Source organism: Felis catus, chromosome D3 (genome assembly GCF_018350175.1).
Source record: "Felis catus isolate Fca126 chromosome D3, F.catus_Fca126_mat1.0, whole genome shotgun sequence".
NCBI classification, from domain to species: Eukaryota; Metazoa; Chordata; class Mammalia; order Carnivora; family Felidae; genus Felis; species Felis catus.
The window spans coordinates 27817942-27838738 of record NC_058379.1 but is presented as its reverse complement, the minus strand read 5'-3'; the positions used below and the strand labels follow the sequence as shown (position 1 = coordinate 27838738).

At 53.7% G+C, this 20797-nt stretch overlaps 1 protein-coding gene across 9 annotated transcripts in view; it reads right to left on the bottom strand.

Annotated features, from left to right (window-relative positions):
- The window catches only part of TXNRD2 (thioredoxin reductase 2), a 51602-nt gene that overhangs the window by 7277 nt on the left and 23528 nt on the right, over window positions 1–20797 (bottom strand). For all 9 annotated transcript variants that reach the window (XM_045042141.1, XM_023241659.2, XM_023241656.2 and 6 more), the window contains exons 9-12: window positions 15119–15138; window positions 14237–14328; window positions 11798–11972; window positions 1700–1836 (exon numbers count right to left, since the gene is read on the bottom strand). In XM_045042141.1, the coding sequence (XP_044898076.1) occupies window positions 1700–1836; window positions 11798–11972; window positions 14237–14328; window positions 15119–15138 (424 nt within the window). The remainder of the gene's footprint in view (window positions 1–1699; window positions 1837–11797; window positions 11973–14236; window positions 14329–15118; window positions 15139–20797) is intronic.

The window sequence follows — 20797 nt, the reverse complement described above, 5'->3', positions numbered from 1 at the left end:
GCCTTGCATGGCCTCCCACCCTGGTCTCTGTGCCAAGCTCTCCAGAAGACCTGCCCATTGTGAGTTATGGAAGAGGCTGAAGTTGGGATGGTCCTGCAGCACTGGGGATAGCTGCCACCTATACCCCCTCAACTCTGGGATGTTCCACCCAGGGGCCCACTTGTAGATACTGGTTCCCCCACCCCCAAGCATTTCCCAAAGTGGGTTCTGGGGTATGCATGGGCAGGGTGGTGCCTACACTCTCAGATGGGCACAAGCGTCCTCACTGAGCTCCCCTGGGTCCTCTAGCTGGCTCTGTTCCTCCCTCAGGTGTCCCTGGACTGCTGCACTAAGCATCTTCTGACATCTACCTGAAATGGTTCACTTATTTACTTGTCATCTATGACCCCAACCAGAATGTCACTTCTATGAGGGCTAGGACTTTTGTCTGTTCTTGCAGTGGCCACAGAACTCAGAAAAATGGCTGTGCCAGAACACATCATGATGGGTTAATAGCATCCCCCACATGCGTGTCTGCCTGGAACCTCAGAATGGGACCTTGTTTGGAAATGAGGCTCTTTGCAAATATAAGTTAAGAATTGAGATCATTTAGGATTGGTCACTTAGGGTGGACCCAAAATCAATGAGAGGGTCCTAAGAAGAAAGAAACAACAGACACACACACACACACACACACACACACACACACACACCCCACACACACACCACATACCACACACACACACACACACACACACACACACACACACGAAGATGGGCAGAAGGAGAACAGAGTGCTGTAGCTCCAAGTTGGGACTTCCCAGGGCCATCAGAAGATGGAAGGGATGAGGACTCGTCTTCCCCTACAGGCTTTGGGGAGAGCAGAGCCCTGCCCATACCTTGATTGCAGACTTTTGGCCTCCAGAATGTGAGAGAATACATTTTTGTTGATCTAAGCCACCCAGTTTGTGGTGATTTGTAATGGCAGCCACAGGAAACTAACACGTCAATGGTGCTGGCAGGTCTGGCTGCCAAGAGGCCTGCTGGGGCCTGGGGTCCTGGAGCATCTAACTCTCAGGCTTGGCCAGGGCCCCGCCTGAGCCACCTTCCTTAGAACACGCTGCACATATGCAGGACAGGTCGACTACTCCTGAGGCTTTGGGAACATGGGGATCCCACAACAGACCAGCCACAGGCCATGAAGAAGGGAGGGGCGCTGACAAGATGTCTCCCAGGCTAGGGGTGGGGCTTCCACCAGAGACTCACAAGGGGAGCAGCAGGCAGGCGGTGAGCTGGGGCTGCATCCATGTGCCCTGCCCCCATCTGACAGCCCAACTGGGGAGGGTACTGACCCACCCACAGTTCAGAGGGCAAACTGAGGTGAGGAGGTCAAGCCTGGTACTGTGGGGCCAGGACAGCCCCAAGGCTCTGTATTACCAGCCCATCTTTGGGGAAGTTGAGGCCCTGTGTGTGAACAGATGCCCCTCCCTCAGAGGTTCACAACAGGAATCTGCTTTCAGTTTTGAAAGCTTTCCTATCCCCTCTCCACAGAAAGGAGGAGCATTCGAGCAAGCAGAGGCTGATGCCCAATCCTTCCCAGAACTTGAGTCTAATGGCACCTGGGGTTTGGTCCAGAGCTTCTGGGAGCCTCATAGGCCCCTGAGGCCCAGTGGGGTGGGGGCATGGGGTGGTGAGGCCAGGTGGCAGGTGCAGGCTGTACCTCTGCTACGTCTCCGATGGCATAAATGTGGGGGACAGAGGTGGCTTCCTGAGCATCAACCAGAATCTTCTGACTGTTGGGGTTGGTGTTTATTCCAGCATTCTCCAAATTCAGACTTCTGGTTTCTGGAATTCGACCTGAAGGAAATAAAGAGCAAGGCTGAGAGACTTTCAGCAGTTCTGACTGAGACTCCTTGGTTTATTCAGAATAGTTCTCAGAATGCCCATTTGGAATCGGTAAAACATGAAGCACAATAGTGTCGAGGGGCTCCTGGCCTCTGTGAGCCTCACACGCGCACACACACACACACACACACACACACACACACACACACACACATGCACATACACAGTGCACATATGCACATACCTCACCTTTATTTGCACAAAGAAGCAACGAGAAGATGAAGGACTAGAAGAAACAGAAAGGAAGGAAACAGGGTAGAGAAAGCAGAGATGGAGACAAGACTTCTCTGAATATAGCCTGTGATACAATTTTGGTTTTTTAATCATATACACAGTTTATATATTCAAACAACAAAAAATAAAAAATGGAAGAAAAGTCCCTGTAACTTGTAAACAACTTGAAACCAATGGGCCTAATTGGATAGGCAGTTGATAACCAAGCACATACAAAGATAATTTGCTCAAGAGACTATGGCAACACATATTTCCACTGTATGTCCTAAGAGGATTATATTCTAACAATAAATAAACCTGGAAACAGATCTGATGTGCCATTCAAAGTGGTTAAAACCCCATAACGTCAAATTTAAATGTGGAATTTACTCATTCCATTTTCTTTTTTTAAATACCAAGTTCCTATGGCTCTGACCACAGAAAAAGTCTAGAAGCAGCGACAACCCAAGAATGATGCATGCCCCAGCCCTGTACGGTGATCTCAACCCTTCCCTACTGCAGAGGCCAAGCTCCAGGGAGGTAGCCTACTTCAGGCCTGGACACCTTATAGCATGGCACAGTATGAACAAAGGTCACTCTAGCCATGGTTGCAGAGATAACATGACAGGGCCACGCAGCCTCTGAAGGCATTGTGCCCTGAGGGGAAGACATGGAATATACACAACCCAGGTCTCTCCCAGAAGCCATGGCTCCTGTCATATGCATGCATTTTCCAGTGAGGCTGAGGTGCACATGTGTCTCAGTCTTTGTGGAGCATGTCTGTGGGCCCCAAGTGAGCTGAAAGCCTCCTGTGTCCCCATATGGCCCTTCCTGGGGTAGGGCACCCTCCCTTCCACTCTCTGTGACCCCAGGGTTCCCCACCCTCCCGCAGGGTGCTCTTCCCACAAGTTCATACTAGGGACAGGATGGTGGTTTGTGGTGGATTTATGCTTTTCCATCCTGCCACCAGACTGTGTTTGCATGAATAGGCTATGGCCTCCTGTTCCAAGAGTCTGGCAGCAGGATGTCCCCCAGAGCAGGCGGCGAGAATGCACAAACTTATGTCCTGCTCAGGGTCTCGGGGCAGGTCCCACCAACCCTCTCTGGCAGCCAGCACAGGTGCTGAGTGAGTGGGGCTAGAGGCCAGGCCTTGGATGCTACAAGCCTCAGCTCCTCTTCTCGTGTGCCTGTGATGACTGCCCAGCGTACATCCCCAGCTTTGAGACCTCTAGAGCTGAGCACGGAGATGGGCAGCAAGGCAGAGCCCAAACCACACATCATCCTTGTCCTCAAGTGCAGTCATTTTGGCTAATCCTAACGAGCAAGTCTTGGGTGCAAAGGTCAGTGGGGCAGGGGACGGCGGCACAGCAGCCTCCCTGACAGCCTTCATATGCTTACAGCCCTGGGCCTTGTCACAGCCAAGCTGCCAGCAGAGCCCCCTTTCTCCCCTAACTCAGACAAGGTGGCCTTGCTAAGCCAGGAGGTAGCAAATGCAGCTCTTCCCGCCAGGCTCTAGGAGGACAGCGGCGGCCCCCTGGAGCTCCCTGAGGCTCAGCGTGTCTCCCGAAGGCAATGATAAACAGTTTCAGAGGTACAATTCCCACCGCTTGTGGTGGCTCAGACACACGAGAGGTCGGGTAGTGGGTGGTGCCAATCTGAACATCTGGAAGACCAAGTTCTGTGAAAGGGAAACCTTAAGTCTCCAGCTGCTCTCCCAGAGTGGGAAGTCAAAACACACAAACTCAACTAAGCCGTGCTTCTCAAGTTCATGGGGAGCTGGCTCCAGCTTCTTCATTCTGCTTGGCCACAGGAATCAGGTGCTAGGCGGGCTGACACCCATTACCCAGCATACCAGACACAGGCGACGTGACGCAAGGCCCTAGAGGTCCCTGATGGCATCCATACCGGCACTAGTCATGTGAATGGAGACCGGTGAGCATGTAGAGTGCAACATGCCATGCTGGCCAGTGTACTGTCCTGCATAAGGCAGCGTGGGGGCCCAGGCCTGACTCCCAAGTAGGGGATCCAGCTGGCATCTGGGAGCTCTTGTGCATCTAGGACTGGAATGTGCTGTGCCTCAGTGAGGAAGGAGTTGGGCCCAGTGGGGAGGCCTGGTGGGGGTCTGCTGGATGGGCTGAGGGGCTCTGCAGGTAGGGGACTCATAGCTCAGCTCTCAGGCTCCTCCCCAGACCTTTAGTTGTGGGGAACAGGGCATACAGCAGCTCACCAGGCCCATGACCTCTAGGTGATGGCTCCAGGCTGAGGCTGGAGCATGTGAGGGCAAAGCTGGCTACCTGCAGACCACCCTGCTCTAAGGCTAGCCATGCTGCACTCCTGCCTGGCCGGTCATGGGAGGTCAGGAATGTTTCCTCCTGTGCCTTATGGTAACCATGGTAACCACACACCTCCCAGATGCCAGCCTAATCACATCCAAGATCTCAAGAATATAAAGATAAATTTAAAAGGAGTAACAAGAGTGGAGTAGACAGAAGGAATATGCCCAACTTGTGGGAGGCACTCCACTGATGCTTCTGGGATTGAACCGTGAAGGAAGAGAGTGGTTGCACCAAACAGAAATGGCCCTAAAAGGGCAGCCGTTGGCACATTGGGTTTTGGAAGCTGTGCTGACTGGGCCTGTGTGGGGTGAGACCTGGGGTTGGCAGGGGGCCCAGCTCCACCCAGGCACCCCATTCTGTGGGCCATGCCCCTGAACTATGTGGTAGGCCCTGTCAGCCTCATGGGGCCACAGCCAGGACATGGGCCTCACTGAGCAAACAATGTGGACAAGGGTCATGGAGGAGGGAGGGACATCCCACATGACCCTCTGAAGTTCTGTTCCCTTGTGCTCAGAGCCATTATGTCTCCCCAAAGGGGGTAGGGGCCCAGTCAGATGGTGTGCGGACCCCACATAGCTCAGGCCTGGAGCCCTCAAGGAAGTCAGAGGTGCTGGGGTAGGGATCCAGTGGCCAGCCATGCAAGCAGGGCAGCACTGGCCCCATGGACAATGCCCAGTCCAGGTCAGACTTAAATGACCAGAAGCCAGACTCAGGCACCATGCAAAGTCTTCTCCCTGACCATTTCCCTCTTATGCAAAAATAAAGGTAGCACTCCTCAGGCGATCTGGGGAGAGAAGGGAGCCCCCATGGCATCCCCCCATCTGTATCACCCTGTGTGTCATGCACGGTGCTTTCCCCCCCGCCCCCAGGAGGCCATGCGTTCTATGACCAATGGGATCCCTTGCTCCCTGGGGCCTCAGCTCTTTGGCACCTGGCTCGGGTTTGCCGAGCACTGCTGAGTGGCTCCCCTGGATTGACTCCCACATCTCTGCTCCCTGGACACCACTGGGATGGAGACGGCGGTCTGTCCAAACGTTGGTTTAGTTCCTTGGGACAGGTCCTTAGAGGAAGGCTGACCAGCCAGGTGGGGCCTCCTCGGGGAGCAGGGCAGGGAGCTGTGCCTGGACAGATGGCTCCTTCTTGGGCTTGCTCCTTCACTCCCACTCCTGTTTTAACTTTCGCTTCTTTGATTACCAGTACATTTACCAGTAAAGTTAAGTACTTTTGGCCACGTATTTACTAGCTGTATTTCCTTTTGTGAACTGCCAGTTCCTTGCCTTTTTTCCATTCATTTATACATATCTCCATAACTTCATTGCCTTGTAAGTAAGAGCTTCTCATGTGATACACGAATGCCACTGCATCATATTTACCACAATCCGGGCATTAAGATTCCAGATGCAAACATGTTCTCATTTCCTCCTCAGAGGCAATGTGCGAATAAATATGTGGATGGGCCCTTGAAGCTGCCTCCTTCACCAGGCCCAGCTTTGCCCACTGGCCTGAGTCCCTCTAGGGTACCACGTGAGCCCTGGTGTCACCAAGGTAAGATAGTGCCTCCCTCCCTGTGCCCAGCATCCAGGGCACCCCAGGGTGCTGAAGTGGTGGAAGAAGCTGCATTCAGCCTGAGAGCTCTCAGTGCAGCTGGACCAGGCCAGCCCTCCCCTCATTGCACTGGAGTCCCACCAGCTGCTGCTGCTGGCCCGGGGGAGGCAGCTAGGCCACGATGCTCACCCAGCCAGCTGGAGAAGGCCGGAGAAGGCTGAAGGTCGAAAACCCCCCAGACGGCGCCTGTTGGTCATTACTACCTGCTCAGCTGGGCACAGGGATGCAGACAACCGGACACATGCGGTTTCATGCGTGTCTTTCACCCCGCATGAAAACGGGCATTCCCTCCAATTTCACGCCTGCCTGGAGCACACGTTCCGACGAGTGAAGGGCAATCCGTGTAATGAGGTAAGATTTAAGTGGCAGCAGGAGTATGACAGCGCGAATGAGGGGCTCTGATCGGACAGGCGCAGCCAGCGTGTAAAGGAAGCAGCCTGAAGCTCAGTGCCAAGAGGATGGGGGACCAGCGGCTTCACACGGGCTCATGGAGAACCAACCCTCCTGGGGGGCACATACGTGGCCCCCACAGCCAGCCACCCCCATGGGCTGGGCCTGCGCAGCACCCTGGACCAGACACAGAATGCGGAACTCACACCTTTGGCACCTCTAGTCAGATCCCTTGAAACCTACCTTTTAAAAATTTATTATGTCTCTTGTCATCTTTGAGATTTTAGGGAAAAGGATAATGATGGCAAAGACATCCTTTTATTTTCTGGAATAGCCCTTTTTACATGAGCCCCAGAACCCTAGCCACAACCTAAAGCACCCCAAGGGCAGGGCAGAGCATCGATCCTGCTGGTCTGGGGCCCAGGCAGGGCTCAATGTTTGCTGAATGAAATTAGTGAGCCTTTGTACGACCTGAGGACCTTATCATGACTTGAGGCTAGTGGCTCACTATGACCACTGAGCACCTGCCACTCCCCCCTGGCCATCCTGATGACACCTGTCACCAACCCCCCTACATGTGGGTTTTTCCTTTTCAAGCTTGCATGCAGCACTGACAGCATATAAAATAAGCTCACATGGGCCCCTAAACCAGTCAGCCCTAGAACGTGGTGGAGCGTCCAGCTCAGGTTCAGCTGCAGCCTGGTCCACTGGAACCCCCAGGAAGGAACATGTTCCCTGGCAGGTGGTAACTATTGCTGTAACAATTACAAATGTCAATATAACCTTCCTGCTGGTTGTTCCCAGTAGCACTTAGATTTAGATAGTGCACATTAATGCATATAAACGATGTTCACTTACGTTTAGAAACATTTTCACCAGGGCTTTCTTTTCTTTTTTCTTTTTTTAAAGAAATTGGTTTCCACCAAGTTCTAACCATAAATATTGAATTTGACTTGGTAAAAAGACTCTGCTGGATGACCATGAGCATGAAGGTAGGCCAGCCTGGGTCTGATGGCTGTGGAAGTTGGGGTGACCCTGGACGCACGGAGGAGCCAGCTCGCGAGCCTGGCATAGCTCTTGGCCCCTGGCTGTGCAGGGCATCCCACACAGAGGGCAGGGGGACAGTCTGTGAGCCAGAGCGGAGATAAATGACAGTCACTGACCATATGGTGCACCGTCTGGGGCCACATGGTGTGGTGGGGAAGCCTGTGGCCTCAGGCCCAGGAAGAGCTCCATGACTGTCTTCTCCTCCAAGAAAACAAACCACATACACAAGCAGATTGGGTTCTCTCTTCATGTTGCTAATTAAACTTGACGTTTACACTAAAATAAAAAGGTGTTAGAGTATCAGAGGCTCACAAGCAGAGCAATGCTTCCCTTAAGGCCTTGAGAGCAGAGAAGGTTGGGCTCATCACAGGTAGTTAGGCCCATCACAGACAGGCCACTACGGAGTACCCACTGGGAAGAACATGGCCACATGCAGTTTCCTACAGCCACAGCAGGATGCAGGTCACCCCCAAAGAACAGGCCTGCTGGCCTTGGATTGGGCTTCTCTCAACAAGGTTGCACCTGTGTTCAGCCTGCCAGCCCCTCTCCAACATCCAAGTGCCAGCCATGGAGAGCCTGGGCCCCACTCACAGCTTTCAGGAGGCACTGGGGCCTGGACTGTCCCATCCATCTTGCTGGACTCAGAGCACTCCCACCCATGAATTCCTAGAGTCTGCGGGAGAGGGGTGGGGGCGCTTGCTTCTGTTTTGCCTCCAGCTCCCAGTGCTGCCCCTCAGCCCTAAGGGGTGGGGGTGGGGGTGGGGTGGACAGCCCAGAGGACTTGAATGGGGCATATCTGTGGCATGAGAGAGCCATCGGCTGAGGTTGAACGTGACTAACTAAGCAAATGACCTCATGTAAACCAGAGCAAGCAGTTCCCAGGGTAGAGAGGGGAGCCCCAGGCTGCAGCCCCTCCTGGGCAAATGCATTCCACTCCCTGGACACTACAGGCCCCCAGTGTTGTCTCCACGGACGCCACCACCTCCCTGGCCGTGGTCTATGTGCACATTCTGTTCAGGTGGACTGTACATGAAGTGGGGTCCTCAGTATGGTGGTTGGATTAGAAGTGGGAAAGCCAGGCCCGCAGTGCCTGCTGGCTCCCTTTATGCCATTTTAGAGGCTCAGAAGTCATCCTTAGGCTTTACACACAGGTGGACGACACCAGCTCTCCTGCTAAGACAAAGTCCGAAGAAGAAGAAACGGCTGATTCCTAACAGATCGACTGGGCTCCTGAGGCAGGGCCAGGACAGCCCTTCCTGGCACTCCGGACAGTGGGAACACCAGCTGTCTGGGCTTTCTGATCACACGCAGGACTTCTGTGGTTCAGGAAAGGATGCGCCAGAGTCTCTACCTTTCCCTCAAGGGAAGGATAGAAAGCCTTCTGAGATGCTGAGGGGTACGCAACAGCTTTAACTGCTGGTTCTCCTAAGCTTCACTCCAGAGGCCCTCTGCCCATCCTCTGAAGCAAAGTCTAAGCTAAGCTAAGGATGAGCTCCAGCTCAGAGGTGTTTACACACCCAAGTGTCCACTCGGATGCCCTGTCCTGCTCCTGCTCCCCCAGACAGCTGAGGATTCAGGCCACAACTGGTTAACTGCACAGGGTGAATTCGAGCCCGCGGCGCAGCGCAGGCTGACTGTCTTCACTCAGCACCGTAATCGGCACATCTGCAGACAGGAAATCCTCCTTGCTGCGAGTTCCCAGTCTATTATCTGAGACACCTGGTGTGGGTGGGTGATTCAGAGACAAACAATGAGCTGGCCCCCTGCACAGCAATTAACTGCTTTAACTGCTAATGTATTTAATCCACCACGTGGAGATCAAGGCTGGGCCGAGGAAGAGGCTTGGAGTCCTCTTTGGCTTGTAGACTGCAGGGCCCATTTCTCCATCCCTATGGATGCTGTCCTCACCGGCCGCGACCAAGGCACCAGGCACTAGGGCAGCTCAACCCAACGGAAGCTCGTCCCAGCCCTCAGTGTGTCCACAGGGCACAAGGGGCATCCTTCTCTCCTGCTTTTACCCAGCTTGTGTGCACACAGCGCTCGCTGCTGAGGCAGAACTATGGTCCAGGAGCCATTTGTGGTACCACCCTGGGGGGTGTTTTATTTTAACGTCCTGGATTGGATCATCTCTTATTGTAAGCAGAAATAATGCTTGGATAAAGGCTTATGGGGTAAACCAGCAGAAAACATTCCCAGTTGTTAAACTGGGAAGTGGCTCCTGATTGTTTACAAAACCTGGCCCGGGAGCGAGCAGCAAAGTCAGCACATGCCCGTACAGCCCCAGAAGGCGTGCCAGAAACCGCCGCCACCACAGCGCCGCTTCGGGAAGCAAGGTCAAAGGCCAAGGACTGTGAAAAGCTTCCACCCCCAGCATCAATCACGTTGGGCAGACTGTCTGGGGGATGCTCTTTTTGAAAATACAAAAAATAAAATGGACTCCTGGCGGGGGAGAGTAGGTTTGCGCGCCAGGGGCCCCGCTCGTCGCCCACCAGGGACCCTCCAAGCTTGGAGGAACTTGCAGCCTTCTGAGGGCATGGCCCCTTGCCCTCTGAGCTGCTGCCGTCAGTGTGGGCTTTGCTGATGGCATATGGACACAGGCCTTTGCCTCTGTCCAAAGGTGAGAGAAGGGACATATTTGGGGGGGGGGGGGGGAAGCCCAAAGCATTATCAGGGGAAAAACTTGCCACCTCACCTTTTAGAATGGAGTTTAAGATAAATGTCAATTTAGGGGCGCTGGCTGGCTCAGTTGGTTAAGCGCCCAACTCTTGGTATCTGCTCAGGTCATGATCTCACAGTTCTAGGAGACTGAGCCCTGCGTCAGGCTCCATGCTGACAGCACAAAGCCTGCATGGGATTCTCTTTCTCTCTGTCTCAAAATAAGTAAATAAACTTAAAAAAAAGATAAATATGAATTTACACTTCTGGATCTGAATAGTTATATAACCTTTCACAGTGTTCAACAAAATAAACCTAAGTGGGTTTTACTTAGTAAAAGTAAATTTAGTTTTATGATTTGAACAAGAATATTTCCTGTGGCCATTTGCTAAATTTTGGACAAGAGGCACTAAATTTACTACAAGGCATTTTCTTGCTCCTTAAATCTGCTCGTGTTGACCACACACAAGCGAAGGGTTCTGACTCCTCCAGAGTTTATCTTATTGTCTGATTCCAAGTGTTCTGAGAACTCAGAAAACCAGAGAGGCTTCTCAGATGTACATCGCTGTGTGGTGCAGCCCTGTTCCTCCCAGCGGCTCACTGCAGGGGATGTGGGAACCAGGCCGACCATGTCTTGACAAACGGTGATGGGACAGCCCCTCGGAGTCCTCAGTAAACATTCGATTAACTGACATGGAAGCAGATGATGAGACAGATAGCTACTCAGGTTCTGAGCTCATAGCGGAGGGACAGCTGACCAGGCCCAGTGCAGAGAGACCCTGAGAACTAAAGACCTCGAGAAAGGAAGACCTCAATTGTTTTTTTCACATGCAAGTTGACAGAAGGCTTAGGAAAACGAGATTCCAACCCTAGAAGACAGGTATCAGGTGGGCACGATGTCCAAGCAGGTGTACTGCACCTAGTACCACACGCCCTCACTAACGAGAACCTGTCAGCCCTCAGCGACCACAGCCCACTCACAGCACCACCGTGCCCCAGTCACAAGCAGGCTCATGGTGGGCACAATGGCTGAGCTCTCTGTTCTTCCTGCCTGGCTTCCGGCCAGGGTGCCTGTCCTCAAAGTGCACGTCCCTCCCTCAGACTAGCCCAGGCCCAGGCCCTGGGCCCGTATCAACCCCGCTGCATCTCCACTCTCCATCCTGCCCCTCAGGGGTGGCTTTGGGATGCAGGAGGATTCAGCCTGGGAAGGAGTATGTCTGGCCATGTCACCAATGGTCTAATTTTGCCCAGCCATGCTTGCTCAGCCTTTACCCCCACAAAAAGCTGGACCCATGCCTCTCAGAGAATAGGAGAATGAGAATATAACCACTTGTGGGTGAGGTGGCAGCCAGCCCATGCAAGGTGGAGAAAGGCCCAAGGCCTCTGCCCTATCACTGATGCCATCTTTGGAAATCTGCAAAGTATGACATCCACAAAGACCAGTAAGACCCCTACTCCTGAGGATCTCAAAGCAACCCACAGGGAGGTAATGCAAGCAATCCCATGGGCTATTATCATGGCCCAAGAGGTGGGCTGCAATGACTGGCCCACCTGAGAGCCAGCAGAACGAGGGGAGCCCTGGAGGCAGCAGGAAGGGGAGGTGGCGCTGCTGGTCTCCATGTACGGCTCACTTCTGTATGTGCACATGTGGCTCAGTGCACCCTTACCTATGGCCCACAGGACAGTGCTGAAGGTGCCCATGTTCTCCTTGCCAGAGGTGAGGTCCTCCCAGGTGACCTGGAGCTGGCCGTCTGGAAGTTTCTGCACTCTTGACGGGGTACAGTGCTTCAGGAACCTGGTGCCTTGAGAGGCCATGTACGCTGTGACCAAGGAAGACATTTGCTGCAAAGCACAAGAAAACATGCTGTGAGGACCAGGTAGCAGTGAGAATGTCCACTACTGAGGACTGTAGGAAGAAAGGACTTGGTCTCCTGCCTGCTTGAAAAGGCCCTAGAAGAGCCCAATAAAGGTTCCTCCAAAGGAGAAGGTGCAGTGCCCCTCCTCATACAGAGGAACTGAGGAACTGAGGGCTGAGCTGGGAGCGCATCTGATGCTCCCTGGTTCCAAATCCAAGGGCCTGAGGCCCTTTGGTTAGGATGCACTTGACCTTTAGACTCCTTTCTAGATGCTAAGTCTTTACTAAAAGCAATGACAGAGAAGCACCCCCTTCTCCTGGGGGCTCTGGCCTGCCTAAACCAGATCGCACTTGGCTCTAGACTCGCCACCCCTCTGCCCCTGCCAAATGCTGTCACCTCCTCTACCATTGGGGGAACTGGGACACTAGGTGGGCACCTCTACTCCCCACTAAGAGGTACAAGGTAGCAGGTATGGTGGGGCCATGGGGCTGGCTGGGGTGTCTGCAGAGAGGGCTCCCTCCTCCCAGCCCAGAAGGCTCTGCACCGACTGGCTGCAGATGGGGGCCTGGTTCCTGGTGCCACTGTGGGGGCTTGTGCAGGCCAGAGTTCCAGTCAGACACAGCTTTTTCTTTTAGGAAAAATAAAAGCCACTGTTTAAATCCTCTGGTGTCTGTTCATTTAGAGACACACACGATGAAGAGGCCTGCCTGTTCAGGATTGTCACACCAGTCACAAGGAGTGTAGGCTGTTGATCCCTCTGGATGCCTGACAAGCCTGAAGTCTCTGTCACAGTCTGAGGGAGAACTACTGAGTCAAATTGAGCCACATGGCAAGACCACTGACCCTAGGCCTGCTACCAGGCCTTCACATCCTTCTCTGAGGCAGAGCAGGGCCTGGGTCACCTGGCCTCACCACTGTGTCCCAGGGCATCCCTTCTCATCATTCTCCAGCTTCTGCCCAGGCTCAGTGCTAAGGCCAGTCCTTTGAGTGGTCCTCATCCCTACATGCCCCTTGTCCGCATCTGCATCCTGCAGTGCGGCCTCCTGTGGCTCCTGTTTGCTGCCCGGCACACTCTACCCATAGCCCAAGACACAGAGACCTTCCCTGGATGCTGCAGCCCTGTTGCAGGTGCTCAGTGCAGAGGCACTGAGTGAAGTAAAATAGAGTGGCTGGCACAGGACAGAGGGACAGGTCTCTGTGTCTGCTGGGGAGGTGGGGCTGGAGACTGGACACGGCAGGCTCACTGCTTCCCTCTGTAAGAACTCGCCAGCCCCGAGAGCCCAGAGTGCAGATGGACGGGGGTCTGTCTTCTTCTCAGGGACATGGGGGAAGGACATATGACATCTTGGCAGTGACAGCCCCAGACTTGGGTTTTAATGGATGACTTTCCCTTGAAGAGTTTTTAGTTAAACACACACACACACACACACCAAACCATGTGCTTCTAACATGGATGCATCTGTAGTCAGTGCTGGTATCTGCGTCTCGCCATTAGCAAGGGTGTCTATGCCCCAGATCTGGATCAGGACAACCTGCACTCTTTAGACCCCACAGGGTGGCCCTCTGAGCTCCTGCCTGGCAGCTCAGGAGTGGCCGACTGACAGGAAGACGGCGTGCGGTGTTGGCCCTGCACAGTGGACAGGACATCAAACTGGTAGGCCCTGAAAGACTGTGTGGATGCTCCAAGTGCTCGGGGTGGACCACTGGCCAGGAAAACCACCAAACACTCATCCTGATTCATGAGTTACATTTTTTTAGTCTATGGTGGGTGACTGGGAATGCTGCCAGGGGCTTTCATCTCCTGAGGTGGTCACCCAGGACCTCACCAGTCTAGCAACTGCTTCCCCACCTGGTATTGACCCTGGGGAGGCAGCACCGCATTTAGACACCAGAAGGGCTCAGCAAGGGAGACAGAGGACAGTGCTTCAGCCAACACTCGCCTTCTCATTAATGGAGAGATGGGAAGGGGTGACTCAACCTCGCAGTCTGTGAGGCTGGCCCGGGGTGCCCTTAGGTCCAGTGGGAGGCTGCAACATGTTCCATGTGCCTGTTCCATGTTCCTTTCCACACTTGGGTGGGTGTTTTATATTTCAGGGACAATCTCCTTATTCAACTCAAGGGCCAGTTTCTAAAGACTGAGACCTCATTCCCAGCCCATACCTGCACATGTCTGGGCTGGGGCAGCTGGCCGAGGATATGCAGTCCCCTGGGGAGAGCACAAGGTGGGAGTGGGGGCACACAGAGCCATACCTGGTCAAAGCCCCGGAGGGGGATGCTTCTCATCATGACAGTGGTGTCCAGTCCGAGCCCAGTGAGGAAGCCAGCACACTCTAGGGCCACATCTGCCAGAGGCTGAGGAATGCTAATGGATCATGACATCAGGAGCCAAGTGGAGAGACCCCAGTGCCATGGCCAGCCACCCACTCCCCCACCAATCCCCAGTCAGCCTGAAGGAGCCACAAAGACCCCCTCCCATACCCCCATCCCACAAATGCACACCCAAGGTGAGGTGGGGCCTCTGGAGGTGCAGTGACAGCACTGTGGGCACCCTCCAGCACCCAGTGCCCTGGAAGCTTCTGCCTCCATGGGGCATTTGTGCAGGCTCCCTGGAGTTTAATCTCAGCCTTTAGGGACAGGCTCCCCCTCCAAGGGGTCTGAGTAGTGACAGCAAGGAAGAGTTTCCTACATGAAAGACACGAAACAGCCGTTTTCGACCCGTATTCCCAGCTAGCAGCCCCAGCTTTCATCTTCCATCAGATAGCCCCTCTCCTGACCTCAGATCCTCCCATGGCTCCTCTCTTGACCCTCTCTGGTTTTACTGCTCCCTCTGAAGGAACGGGCCTGGCTGGGGCTTCTCTCAAGGGAGCACCACCTGCCTCACGGCTGTGTCCAGCTGCCCCGACTGGCTCAGCCGTCTCAGTGTGTGGCTCAGGAAATGTCTCCAGGAAGCCCTAGCCTCAAAGGTCAGGCTCAAATTGTCCCCTGAGTACAGGTCATCTGCCCTGAGTGGCCCTATAAGAGCCGGGATCCAGGCGGCAGAGTGTAGGCTTTGGCATAAGGGAGAGCAGTGCGGGAGGGGCCGTAGGGAGTGTGAGCATAGCCGGTTGTCACCTGCACACCAGCAAAGGATACAGCTGGCTCCGACCACCAACCTGTTACAGGAACGGACACACAGAGAAAGAATGGTGAGTCCCGCACATGGCCCACCATGACACATGAGCAGCTGTCTGAGTGGGGCGCCCGCAGTGGGGATGGGGCCCTCAGCTTTCGTGCAAGGGGCCTGGTCAGCTGATGTGTCACTGCTGATGAGTCAGCTGAGGCTAACTGTTCAAACAGGTTGTCCCAAGGTACAAAACCCACTTCCCAGAGGCTCCGACTGTGAAATAAAGGACAAACACTATGTCACTAAATCGGGAAATTGCCTGGTGGTGAAGGATGTGAGTGGTCAGTGACAAAATAGCACATCCTGTGCAAGGTCCTGGGAGTGGGATCAACACAGAGTCTGTGGACATGGTAAGAAAAATCTCATTAGAAGTGGAATGGTTTTCCTTCTGTCCTAATGTAAATTCTGCCATGGGGTCCCTCTGGACCTCCTGTGGCCAGGATGGAAATGGAGATGCTTTGGAGGACAGGGAGGACACCAGACAGTGGGGAAGCTTCTGGGAAAGCATCAGTTATAGTCAGAACATTCTTGGACCATGGAAGGCCAGGCTGGAAAGGTCCACACATGCCTGCCCAGTGCCACCACACACAGGCCAGGGCCAGGAGAGCCAGCTCCCCTGAGCAAGGATGAGGGCACCTGAAGGCAGAGGGGGACACAGGGACTGAGCAGAGTCATTTAAAATATTTGCCCTAATAGGAGCATCTAGGTGGCTTAGTTGGTTGAATATCTGATACTTGATTTTGGCTCAGGTCATGATCATGCAGTTTCACAGTTTCGAGCCCCATGTTGGGCTCTGCACTGATGTTGCAGAGCCTGCTTGGGATTTTCTCTCTCTTCCCCCCCCCCCACCACCCCGACTCCCAGCTCACACTCCCTCAGTCTCTCTCTCATAATAAGCTTAAAAAAATTATTAAAAAATAAAATAAAATATTTGCCCTAGTAGAATAAATCCTCTCCTGTTATTCAGCTCCACTCTGCATGCATGAACACACATGCACACAAGCACACATCCACATATGTGCACAGAACCTAACACAGAATGAATACTCCCAGCCCGGGTGGTAACATGTGGGTGGGCTTGTCAGATCACCCCTTCAGCCTTTGAACAAGAGGAGGTGATGTAAGGATGGATAAGCCCAATGTCAGCGCTAATCCCAGCAAGTACTAATGATATAATTCCATTTCAAAAAGCAGCGTATCCCATGGAATATTGCTGAAGGTGCCCTGCGGGGAACAATCGGCACACGGCTTCCTCTCAGGAGCTGGGGATAGAACCGTGCTGGATTCATATTTGAAGTGAGTGAACAGAGCTCCGTATGTGAAAAAGTTGAGAGGGACATGGCCCCGCGGCTGGCCAGAAGCACGGAGATGCATTCAGAGCCCCATCCGAGCCTGCCAATGTTTAAGAAATAGACATGTTGGAGTGCACGTGTGTCCACATGTGTACATAGCCACGTATATGTGTAATACGTATGTCTCTGTATAGGTACATTTTCAGAATTATGTAACCTAACTTCTTTTGTGCTCGATATATGCAGTGAAAGGTATAAGCCTTTCTTTAAGATAAGAAATTACAAGTTACTTAAAATACAAGCAGAATTTAACTGCTTTGAACATCCTGCCTTAAATGCACGAATGAAGTTGGGTAAAAGCATCAATGCCAAACATGCAGTGCCCTTTGCTCCCTGCTTCTGGTGGTGGCGATGGCGCAGGCCAACCGCCTCCCAGCCAGGCAGGCCATGCAGGCACTAGGGGAGGCCCTCCATTGGACAGCGGGGCTGTCCCTGCCTGTCTTGGAGCCTTCTTGCCTCTGTAAAGTGGACCCTCCAGCGGAAGACAGCTGGCTGCCGGGTGCAGCGTACAGGACAACCCCAGGCCCTCTTATCACATTGCCAAGGACACGGCAGTGTAGTCTCCTGATTCTGGCAAAAAACTGTTTTGTTTCTGCAGCCTCCGGGTAACTCCCCAACCTCCTGCACTATATGGATGGGGAGCTGGATGGGGAGGTAGGGTGGGCGGTCATGTAGGTGCTGAGCAGCCAGCTCTTCCCATGGAGCCACCTCAATGCTCTGGGTCTCCTACTCCCACCTGAAAGTCACGGTGCCCACCCCTCAGGCCACCAGCTTTGAATTGCCGATGAAGGACACATCTGGAAGACAGCAGGCACCAGCTCAGCCATTCCTAAGAGGGTGTCCTTAACTGCATGTGTATAGTTGAAATCTCATAAACAAGCAAGCATCCTGCTCTCTTGAAGGTAATTTTGGGTCTCTTCTTGTCTTTGTGAGTATTGGTTTTCACTCCATCCCTGTGCCCAATTTATCAAATAATCATTATTCTTTGCAGAAAGCAGGATCCAAGAACTCTCTTCAAATGAGCTAAAGTAGGAAAATGCCAGAGCAAAAACAGACAGACACCGGAGCCTCCAGATCACGAGGGGTGGGGGGGCTGCCAGAAGACAGGGGCACTGTTTTGTTTTTATTGGTAGCTTTGAAACTGCAGACAAGTTCCACTGGCTGCTAAGGGACTCTTGGCCAGGAAGGGGGCCTGGGAACCATGAGGTCAGCTGCCAAGGCACGATGACCACTGCTGGCCCTGGCCAGCCACAGGAGGACAGGGGTGCTGCCAGAAGAAGTCAGGACCAGCTTGTTGGATCTGGGGGAAGGGCCCGAGTGAGCGTCTGAGGCCTGGAAACACTCACCTTGTCACTACAGTAAGAGACCCAGACACAAGGGTATCAGTCCACATGGGAAATCACTACCCTGCATCCTGGGAGCCCCTGATTCAATTTTACGTGTGTTCTGGGCAGCTCTGCTCTCTGTGCCCTTCGGTGTGCAAACATTTCATGTGAAGGTATAACTACTGTGGGATTAGCCTAATCACAGGGCAGGCTTTCTTGTTCAAAATCTGAATGGGGGAGGAAGCAGAAACAAAAGCCTTAATTCAGACCCATGAAGCCCCAGCTTAAAGAGCCCTCCACCTGCCTCTCGAGTTTGAAGGCCCCTGATCCGCTCCCCAAAGGGAACACCCACACAAAGTGAGGCCCTCACGGCAGGCACCTGGCTCCTTGGCGGCCCCACCAGTGCAGGAAATGCCAAACGAGCTGTGAGCTCAGGTGCCCCGGGGAGGCAGCAAGGAGGGTGGGGGGCCCCAAGGCCCCCTCCCCAGTGGGGGCTGGCTCCGGGCTTGCCTGGGATCTGCCAGACCCATCCCACCCCTCAGGGCCTGACACTGGGCCCCCCTCCACCTAGCCAGAGCCTCTGTGTTCTGGCCTCATAACAGATGCCACCTGGAGGAGTTGTCTTCCTCAGCCCCTAAGCCCGGCATGTCTTAGACATGCCAGGGAGATGGTCAGTGGGGCTTTACAGGCTGGTAGCCAAGTGTCAGGCAGATAGCTGGTCTCCCTTTTGCTGGACACAAGGCTGTCACACCAAATGAACGTGGAGATTAAGCAGGAAATGAGAAAATTCGCAGGAGTGAGTTTTCCTAACCAAATGGCTGTGGTTCTTCACAAGATAAATTTTATATTCTTCCCTTTTGCGCTTAGGGAGAGAGAAAAATGATCACAAAACCTAGTCAGATTCCAGACTTAAAATAAGGGTCACACACACACAAAAAAACCTCTTAGGACCAACTCTGACAGGCAGTGTTAAATCAGCTTGAGTTACAAAAACACTCTGCCTCACAGAGCAGTAGGGTCCGAGGACAGAGAGGGCCAGGCTGTGCAGCTGTGGGAGAGCGGACAGTCCTGGGCTGGCGAGTGGGAACAGCCGGGTCCAGGCTGTGACCTGGAAATAGCAACTCAGTTGTGTGTCAGGCCAACGTGGGAGAAGAGCCGCCCCTAGGTGACTCCAGTCTCATTCAAGTCCTCTTATGTCAGAGAAAGGTGACAGTACTTAAGTCACCCCAAAGCTCCCCGCTCAGAGCCCACCTATGCACAGAGCTGGCCTTGCAGACATGGCGTGAACCCCAGGTGTGAGTGCTGACCAGCTGGGCCAGGGAGCCAAGGGGGTCTGGAGCAGAGTGACCTCAACTCCTCACCTTTAGGCTGCCTGAATAGTCACAGCGTGCACAGGACCTGAGGATCCTGGCCCGGGCAGGCTGGGCAGCTGGGCCCAAGTCCCAGCCAGGATGCCTGGGTCCAGAAGGCCTGAAAGAGGAGGTGACCCTCCAGGTGAGTGAACCAAGGTCACCTGGCTGTGTGATCAAAGGCGGAGCCAAGCTGCCTGGGTGCACAAGGATCCAGATACCCCAGTGCCTGCCTCCTTGAAAGCATTGTGGTGAGTCGGCCTCCCTTTCTCCTTTCCACCCTCCCTCCACTTGCCAGAGGGTTGCTGGGCTGGACAGCTGGGGCAGGGAGAGTTGCATGCCATCTCCAAGCTTCCCCATGCAGGGCACCGCACACCCTGCACCCCCATTTCCTCCACTGGTGGTGGATAGTTTCTTGAAGTGGCCATCATCCCCCTGAGCATTCCTTCCGAAGGGGCTCCTGCTACCTGCCTAGGGGACCTTGTTCTTCTCCCAGAATCCTCCTCACTTCCTGCTCCTCCTCAACCTGCCCTGGATTTACCCAGAAAAATGAAGAAACAAGAACAATGGAAAAGCCAAACAAGTCAGACACAAAGCTGGCATTCGGGTAGCCTAGGCTGAGTGGATGCCTCAGGTGGGGGTGTGGTTCTGAGGGTCTGCGCAGCCGGGCTGCATCTCCCCCCTGGCCTCACAGGGTCCTGCTCATGGACTTGGGAGCTCACACTGCATATGCTAGAGTTTTCTACATATGATCTGTTACCTCTGGGGTAATCCAGCTGTGTAGTAAAGGGTGTTTAATTCTTTCCACCAACTGGGCTTGGGCTTCATCATCCCCTCTCTACCATCTATCCAGCCTTAGGTTCCCCAGACCTGGATTCGAGCAAAGGAGGATAGGGGCACTCCTCAAATGTCTGTGAGCCTACAACACCTCTATGGCCACTGGGGTTCATGCCTTGAGGGGGCAAAGACGTGGAGCAACCATAGGACACAGGCCTCACGAAGGGCTACTTGCCACTTTCCCCACTCCGATACATCCTGAAAGGTCTCAGATGCTGCCTGTGCCCCGTCATGGGGAGGGACGAAGGGAAGAAGGCCCTGTGCATGCTGTAGAACCCATAAGGGACGTGGGGCCGGACGTGCCCACCCAGAGGCCGGTGGGGATGGCACCCGCTGCAGGCGGAGCCCAGGCTCTCTGGGCACCCTCCACCACCGGCTGGGCCTCCCGATGGGACCAAGCAGAAATGCCCGGCCCGGCTGTGGGAGGCACTACAGGGCCGGGGGGCAGCCCTCAGGTCCATATTAATTTCAGCTCCATTTTAAAAGCAAGTTAAAATAAACACAGGGAATATTTATAAGGCAAATAAATCTGGCAGAAACAGCCCCTCCAAGTGTGAGCAGAGGCCTCCCCCTCAGCCCCAGCCCAAGCTGATAAAATACAGAAATGCTACTGTAGACCCTCCGGGCTTATTTTGACTGCAGCAGAGGAATGTAGCATGTAAACACTGACTCCCATATCACACTGTTACAACTTGCATTAACAGCACCGGACAAAAGCCGCATTTTCACAGAAGCATCGTACAGGGATATATCTCCAGCTTAATTTTTAAAAAAAACCATTTCCT